Source organism: Moschus berezovskii, chromosome 11 (genome assembly GCF_049115385.1).
Source record: "Moschus berezovskii isolate FMDL1 chromosome 11, NW_MosBer_1.0, whole genome shotgun sequence".
Lineage (NCBI taxonomy): Eukaryota > Metazoa > Chordata > Mammalia > Artiodactyla > Moschidae > Moschus > Moschus berezovskii.
In genome coordinates this window covers 9432032-9440371 of record NC_142470.1, presented here as the reverse complement: position 1 = coordinate 9440371, position 8340 = coordinate 9432032, and the positions used below count along the sequence as shown (strand labels likewise).

The following is an 8340-nucleotide window of genomic DNA, read 5'->3' as shown; positions in this document are numbered from 1 at the left end:
AGCAAGGAGGCAGAGAAAAGGGCTCAGTGGAAATGAGGAGTCAGTAGAATGGGGGAGCTAAGACTCCCGCCCTACGGCGTCCATCTCAGTCCTTGCTTCTTCCCAAGAAATTCCGCACAGTCGACTGGGTCTTCCCTTAGGTGGAGAAAATCCGAAGCTGTTTCTGACACCTTAGTCAGAGCCCAAGAGAATCCCGGATCGCCAGAGGGCCCGGGGTCGCCCTGGGGAGGAATCGGCGGCTTCTGTCGGCCGGTCTGAGCAAGATAGCACTCGCCGGCTACCCGTAGTACCCAACTTTGGGCCGAGGACCCGTTTCTACCGTGCAGTCCGCCAAGTTTTCAGCAAGGGAAGCCCGTCGGGAGACGCAGGAGCCACGACTGGGCTTGAAAGAGACCTGGGGCCTCTGCGCACAGCGCGAAGGAGCCGGGACGCCGCCGACTCAGCCGGGGGAGGCGGGGAGCGAGACAAAAAGCAAGGACAGGGCCCACGGGTTGATCCAAAGGGTGGGGGTGGTGTGGGGTGGGGTGGGGAATTAATGCGCAGCAAACTGGGAGGAGGAGGAGGAGATGGGAAACCACGTTAGCGGCCTGAGCAACCCCGCTCCCAGATCAGAGACAACAGACTGCGGCCTGGGTCCAAGCTCGAATCTCAGCAGCTGCGGACAGCTCTGGGCACCCGCCTTGGCCCTGGTGGTGTGGGCTGTGATGCCGGCAGGAGCACAGGGTGACGGGCCAAGATTCTGTGCGCCCCGGGAGCCAGGTGAGCCATGTACCCGAAGGTGGGTCGCCGGCTCACCCTTCTGCTTGGAGATGCAGCCTTTGAGCCACCCGGTAATGCGACCCTAGGCACAGTCCCGACTCAATTCTGAACGCCAGCCGGAGAGTCCCAGAAGCTCAGAGGTCTCCATTCCGACAAAGGGGAGAAGAGAGGTGTGGAGAAGAGGCTCGGCACAGGGAAGGCCGGGAGTGGGAAACAGAAAGAAGGGGATGACCTGCTGTTCCCGGAATTTGGAGTCTGGGGTGGGTCTGCAGGACCTGTGATGGAAGAGGATTCCTAAGTGATGGAAGAGAATTCCTAAGTGCGCTCTGAAGGAGGAGAGGGTCTGGGCCTGGAACAGGGACCCTCTCGCCTACAGGCAGTCGCCCGACAGAGGGTGCAAGAACGCAGCGCTACCAGCAGAGGGCAGAATGTGCCCGATCGGTCCGCCAGCCCTGAGCCCGGCTCTGCGCCCCGGGCTCTGCGCGCTCGAGCCTAGTCCGCCTGGCTTCACCCGCCGCTGCCTCGCCCGCAGTTGCAGTCACCCGGCGAGGACGGTCCAGGCCCAGTCCCAGGCCCGGCTTCGGGAGCTCAAGGCCTGGGGTTTCCAGGTTGCCCAAGGACAGGGGACCAAGGGCTTGTGGGAGAAACTCCACACCCACTTATCAGCTGTCCTGGATACAGACACACAAAGACTCCAAGAAATCAAGGAAAACACGGAGACACAAAGACATACACAACTCGGAGACTCGCGAGCACACAGAATCGTTCGGAAACTCGGAGGTACACACAGACACACAAAGGTGACACCAAGACACCCACAGAAAAGGACCCCATACACAATGCGGAGGGTGAGAGTCATACAAAGACCCTGGGACCCGCATAGAGTGACAGGCGCAGGGGCACACACAAAGACCTATAAAAACGCTAACGATATGGAGACACAGAAGGCCCAGCAGACTCACATCCAAACACACACGGATGCGGGGGCATCAGACACGGATTCAGAGTCACGCACTCGGAGCCCAGACAGTTGCAGGGACGCAGACAAATCGTGTATGTGCAGAGACACGGGTGCACAGGCATGGAAGAACCTCAGAGACGGGAGCATCGAAACGCACACACACACACACACGGATACCCACCGACATACACGCAGGTACTGGGAGAGGGAGGGAGCTTCCTAATCCTCCACAAAGCCGGGCTCCTCCGCGGGGCCCCGCGGCACAGGGGGCCACTTCTTACCAAGCCTCCCGCAGGCTTCAAATCCGATCCGCCCTCTCGCCTCCAGCGGGGTCAGGGGACCCGCCTCCCTTGCCCTCCGCCCCCGCCCCGCTCCGCGCCGCTGCTCCGCTCCGGGAGGGGCCCGGGCTGCCCCCAGCGGCGCGCAGGGTCAACCTGCGCCTGCCCCCGGGCCGCCCCGGGCCGCCTCGGGCCCCCAGCTCCCGGGCGAGCCGTGCCTCCGTGGGGACCCCGGGAGCCGAAGACACAGCCGGCCCGGGAGCGGTGCACCGCAGCCGGACGCAGCGGCCTGCGTGCGGAGTGCGAGTGCCAGATCCGATGGGAGCCAGGCCGGGCGGGCGCCCGAGTCGGCCGCTCATTCTCGCCGGCCTTTCCTTTCCCGGTGCCGAGGCCCACTCTGCCCAGACTGGCCAAGGCCCTGTCCCTGCCGGGCATGGCCTACTGACCCCCGGCAGGGTCCCTTAGGCACCCAAGGTAGCTTATATTCCAGCGATCAATCCGGTTTCCTTCGCGCTCTCCAACGCACGTCCTCCGCGACCCTGGGGCTACCACCTTCTACCCTTGCCCCTCAATGCCAATCCTGCGAGGCCAGGAATTGTCCCCACTCCTAGGCACGATCGCTTTCTCACTCCTAATCATCCTCTAAACTCTATGTCGCCTGCAGCCCGGCCTCACTTTTCTGGCCTGCCCCAGGGTTCCCATTCTTCATCCCGGGGGCCCTTCTCGGATCTTCGCTCACCCGTCCACCCACTCTCTGCCATGTCTGAAGCTTTCCCGGACCCCCACCCCCAAATCTGGAGCCAAATCCCACTCCCCCCACCCCGGGCCAGGACTTTGGCAAGTCCTGGGCCAGCAGCAGGCTTTCCCTCCTGCCTGCCGGTCCCCGAGCTTCGATCCGGCAGCCTGCCCTCTCCACTGAGCAAACCGGCTCCGGGAAGGCGCTGGCACCGGGGGTGGCGGGCGGGGGAGGGGCGCCGGGGGGACGCCAACTTAACCCGGTGCGACCTACCTCGGCCGACGGTCGGGGTCTCCCCCGGGCGGCCACTGAGGGTCGGCGCCGTCCCCTGGTGGAACCGCTGCTCTCTCCGCCGTCCGTGAAGAGCCTCCTCGCTCAGGGCCACTCCTCTTAGCGCTGAAGCTTTACAAAATATTAATAATAGAGAAGGCAAGAAGAGGGAAGAAAAAAAAAGAAAGAAAGAAAAGCTTTCATTCCCCAACTCCCAAATCAAATTTTCAAGGGGGTGGGGCAGAAGGATTAGTTTCGAAGGCGACCCAAACTTCTGCAGGGACCCGCGGGGCGCTCGGCCTGGCCGGGGGCGCCCGGGTCCGCACTCGGGGGCCCAGCGCAGCGCAGGGAGCTCAAGCCGGGGGCCCGCGGGGAGCCCTCCCGCCGGGGGGCGGGGAGGGCTGGAGAGGCGGGGGGGGGGCAGCGACGGCACTATTTGACGTGGAGCCGCCGGCTCATCCCGGCGCAGGGATACGAGGCGCACCAATGAGTTCAAATGTCAGGAAGTTTGAGGAGCGGTGAGGCGGCTCCCGGCCGGGGTATCCCTCCGCCGCCGGCCCCACAGCTCTAAACCGAGCGGCTCCCAGGGCGCACCATGGCACTGGGGTAGCGCGGGGAGCGCGCCTGGAAGCCCGCGGCCCGCTGCGCCCCGCCCGGGACCCCGCTGCGCCGCCCGCGCGCCCCCCTCCGCCCGCGGGGCCGCCCCTGCACCCCCACCCCCTCCCCCGCCCGCCGCCGCCGCGGCCGCCGCCGCCAGCACCACCGCCAGCACCGCCGCCGCCGTCTCCTCCTCCCCGCGCGGCTCCGTCCGCCGCCGCCGCTCGCCGCCGCTGCAGCCCGGCTCCGGGGCTGACAGGCAGGTGACTGACAGAGGAGCCGGCGCGCGTGCCCACGAGTGCCCCGGGGGAGAGCGCGGCGCGGGCTGCAGCCGCCCCGGCCCGCCCGCACGACGCCGGGGCCCGGGGCCAGCGAGTGGCCGCTCCGCACTCGCCGGGGGCAGCCGGCGGCCCCAGCCGCAGCTCCAACCCCGCGGGGGCCGCGCCTCCCCGGCTCCCCGGCTCCCCGGCTCCCCGGCGGCGGCGGCGGCGGCGGGAGGCGAGAGGGCCGGCAGGCGGGCGGGCAAGCACCCTGGCCGGCGGGGCCCGCAGCGCGCCCCGCGTCCCATGGATATAGCAACAGGTCCCGAGTCGCTGGAGAGGTGCTTCCCCCGCGGGCAGACGGACTGCGCGAAGATGTTGGACGGCATCAAGATGGAGGAGCACGCCCTGCGCCCCGGGCCGGCCACTCTGGGGGTGCTGCTGGGTGAGTGCGGGGTCGGGACGCCCCGAGTGGTCTACTGGCAGGGGACAGGGGCCTCGGCCCCTGGAGGTGGACACGGGGGGGGGGGTCCAGGCCAACGGATGAAGGCAGTGGTGTTGCAGAACGTGGGGGTGTCGGGGACACAGAAGACTCCTGGAGTGATCACCAGAGGGACGAGAGGCACGCCTAGACAGGCTTCCTGAGGGGACAGAGGTACGCAGGGACACCCCCTAGGAGGAGCGAGGACAGGCACAGCTCCAGCCGCCACCTCCCATCCTCACCGGGCCGCAGTTCTAGAGCTGCCACTCGGAAGGCGAGAGGTAGGAGGCGGTGGCAGGGGTGATGGAGAAGACAAGAAGTCACCTTGGCAAGCTTGGGAGTGGTGCCGGGTCACTTGGGGAAGGGCCGTGTCTAAGAGAGAAATGTGCCCCGGGTCACCCAGATTACAGGTTTGGGGGGAGATGTGGGAGAGAAGACAACGAACGCCACCGTGGGGCGTGCGCCTGAGCCCTCACCTCGCCTGTCGGTCCCGGCCGGCTGCCCCGCGCCGTGCTCCTTCCTCCTCTCGTGCATTACCACCGAGCGCTGGATCTCCGGAGAAGGGGAGCGCGCAGCGCCAAGCCGAGGCTCCAGGCCCGCGCGGCCTCTCGGAGCCGGAGTCCGCCGACCGGGATGAACTCACTGAGTCTGCCCGGGCCCTGGCGCGGCGGCCGGGGAGGCGCAGGCATGCGGGCTGCGCTCCCGGGCTGCCCTCGCCTTTGGGGCCGGGGGCCGCGGGCACAGCGCGATCGGGACGCTGGGCCGGGCTGGTCGGCGCTGACGGCCCGGCTCTCGCCCTGTGCGCTGCAGGCTCCGACTGCCCGCATCCCGCCGTGTGCGAGGGCTGCCAGCGGCCCATCTCCGACCGCTTCCTGATGCGAGTCAACGAGTCGTCCTGGCACGAGGAATGTTTGCAGTGCGCGGCGTGTCAGCAAGCCCTCACCACCAGCTGCTACTTCCGGGATCGGAAACTGTACTGCAAACAAGACTACCAACAGTAAGCGCCTCGCGCCCTCCTCCTTCCCCGCCGCCGCCCGGCACTCGAGCCCGGTCGCCCCTCTGCCCGGCCAGGGCCCGCGTACGCCCTGCAGCCGGCCCCGCGCGCTGCTGGGCCCGTCAACTCCAGAGAGAACTCCGCGGGTTGCGCGTCTCCCTGCAGGGAGAACCATACCGGCCCGGCTCACCCCGGTGGGGTGGCCGGGACCCTCCGGCAGCCCCTAGTTGCCATCTTTTTTGTTCGGGAAACCTGCGCTGGACTGCTCCCGTTGGGGTGCGCGGGACAAGGCCCTGAGCGGAGTAGGGGATACGATGCTGCGGTCGCGGGACCAGGGCCTGGCTTCAAGGAGGCCTGCACTGGGGACCGAGAATTGCTTTTCAAACGAAAGCAGTGCTTTAGGGAGCCGGGCCTTGGCGGTGTGCTTCCCCACTCCCAAGGCAGGGTTTGTGTCGGTTGGGGATTGCTGAAGCAAGGGGGTGGAGTGCCAGGGTGCTGAAGCGCGGGAGCTGTGGGGCATGCCCTCTTTCTGCCAGGCTCCCTACTGCCTTTTCAGTCCCTGATGGAGAGAAAAGGGTGTGCACCCTCCCCAGACCGTTCCAAGCGGGAATCCTGCACACATAATTATTGTTGGCTGGCGATGCTGTCTAGGAAGAGGACCTTAAGAGGTGGCAAACCACAATCTGGGCTCCCCATGGGGTGAGGAGCTGACCAAGTCAGCCTTCCCCATCAGGCTCTCTTTCTTGCAATGTGTGTATGTTGTGGAGGGCTGGCCTGCTTTGGCCTCCTGCAGCCCAAGCGTCTCAGGGCTGGGGCCAGAGACTGAGCTGAGCCCTACCTGCTTGGCTTTTGTTTTTAGCTGAGACTATGGATTTGTCTGGCAGGGGGCGTGGGGTAGATAAGAGTAGATCCAGGGTTTTGTTTTGTTTTGTTTCTTTTGACCCTCTGGGTTTTGTGCCTGGTGGTGTGATTAAGAGGGAGGCAGAGGGGAGCAACAGCAGGAAGAGGGGCGTGGGGATGCCCAGGGCAGCGACTAGTGGGTGCCCATGAGAACTTTGCAGTGACGCCCAGAAAACCATTTCCGATAGGGCTGTGGGGTGGGTAGGCTGCTCAGGTGGTGTGGCGCTCAGAAGGGGCTGTGTGTGCCCAAGCCTCTGAGAAAGGACAGAGCGGCCAGTGCTTGGTACCGATAGCAAGGGCAGCCTACCTGCTCTGCTCAGGGGCTGTCCGGAAATCCACACCCTGATGGGAAGGGGAGCAGCTTGACTGAGACCTGGAAATAGGTTGACTGCAGGCCAGAGCCCTGGAGAGGGCATTGGGTTCTACTTCAGAAGACCCCGGCTGAGCCCTCCACTAGCACCTACTCTGTGCTCCCCTGGTCCAGGAGCCCAGCAGGAGCTACTTTTTGCGCCTGGCTCTTCCTACCAGCTGGAGGGCTCCGCAGGCAGGAACTGGGGCCCTGTCCTGAGCCAGCTCTTCTGTGGTCCCCAAAGACTGCCCCTCTCGCTGGAGCACCCCGGGTTAGACACACTGACATTCATGGGGTTTGTGCTGTGCCCCAGACTGATATGGTTCTAGTTCCAGAAGAAGGTGAGGCCACCAGTCAGCTCAGCCACAGGCAGGCATAGAGCAGTATAAAGAAAAGGAGGAAAGTTGTTGGAGATAGGTGCGGTCAGAGGCTTTGGGTTGGCCCCAGGGACTGGCCCCTCAGCGGGGCTCACCAGCCTCCAGTCCACATACATCCTGCTGTCCTGCATCCCTCGCCTGGCTCTGCCTGCCCAAGCTCGGCTCTGGTGGTGCCACTCCCCAGGGCAGCTCAGCCTGGACAACTCAACACATGGGGGCCGGAGGCCCAGAAAACTGGAAATGGGCCTCCAAATCATTTGTGCAAGTTTCTGGGGGAAAAAAAATTTTTTTTTAATGTTTTGTAAAGACTCTTTCCAGCCTCTTGTACCCATCTGCCCATCCTCTCCTTCCCACACCCCGGTCATTCATAGCAATTTTCTTTAAAACAAGGAGGGTGCCCCCCTGGTTCTTCAGAGCAGGGAATTGTAAAGTCACACAGTTTGAGCTGGATGATCCTTTAAAGCTGAAAGGCCAACTCCCTCATTTTACAAAACAATTAATCATTAGACAACTATTGCTTTGATGAAAGTATATTTGTTTAAAATAGAAAAAAAGGTACCTAAGAGCTTTCTCCCTCAGTGCAGCAGGGTGTGTTTGCAAGTGAATATTGGGTCAGGGTGAATCTCCAGCGCAGAGTCTAGGTCCTGTGGGCAGCAGGCGGGCATTATTCATAGTTCTCATGGTGTCCTCCTCCCCTGCCCCCTCTTCCTTCCAATAATGCCAGTTAAGTATCTGCGCTAGGCTGGACGGCGGAGGAGGGGGCAGAAGGGGGGTTGTTATCAAGACAATTCTGGGGACAAATCCTCCGGTGGATCTCGCATCAGCTTTTCTCGAGCAAGGGCAGAAAGGCAAGCAGAGGCTCACTGGGAAGCGATGGTCTTTGCACAATAAAAATGTATTTCACGATTTATTTTTTTCTTTGAGGATTGCAGATGCATATTTATTGCATCTGTGCGTAAATGCTTTTCAGACGAGAATGCAGGCAAGTGGGCGCAGAAACGTGCCTTCTCCATATTGTAGAGTCTGTGCGTCAGCGGTATCGGGAAATTAACAAACCCCCCCCCAAAAAAAAAAAACACAAACTTTTGAAAACTGTTTCTTCGCCTTAAGAGGAGCTTCGGGGCTCGATCCTTGGAAAGAGGTTCCTATTTTTATTAAGAGTCTCTTCCTCATTCCGATTTATTTTAAAGATCCGGGACACTCAGAGGCACAACGTTATTTTACGCACCACGGGGGTGATTAATTGACGTTCGGGAGCATTTAATAACGTTTGATAAAAATCCACCCGCACATCCTGATCCTGCAAAGTGGAGAGTGGGCCACGGGCATTTGGGCATTTTCACGCATCACTTGAAATCTTTTTCTCAGTTACGTGTTT

At 62.8% G+C, this 8340-nt stretch overlaps 1 protein-coding gene across 2 annotated transcripts in view; it reads left to right on the top strand.

Annotated features, from left to right (window-relative positions):
* The first annotated feature begins 4122 nt into the window (after nucleotides 1–4122).
* The window catches only part of LMX1B (LIM homeobox transcription factor 1 beta), an 88441-nt gene continuing 84223 nt past the window's right edge, over nucleotides 4123–8340 (top strand). For both annotated transcript variants that reach the window (XM_055400303.2, XM_055400302.2), the window contains exons 1-2: nucleotides 4123–4306; nucleotides 5153–5339. In XM_055400303.2, the coding sequence (XP_055256278.1) occupies nucleotides 4168–4306; nucleotides 5153–5339 (326 nt within the window). In that variant the 5' untranslated portion in view covers nucleotides 4123–4167. The remainder of the gene's footprint in view (nucleotides 4307–5152; nucleotides 5340–8340) is intronic.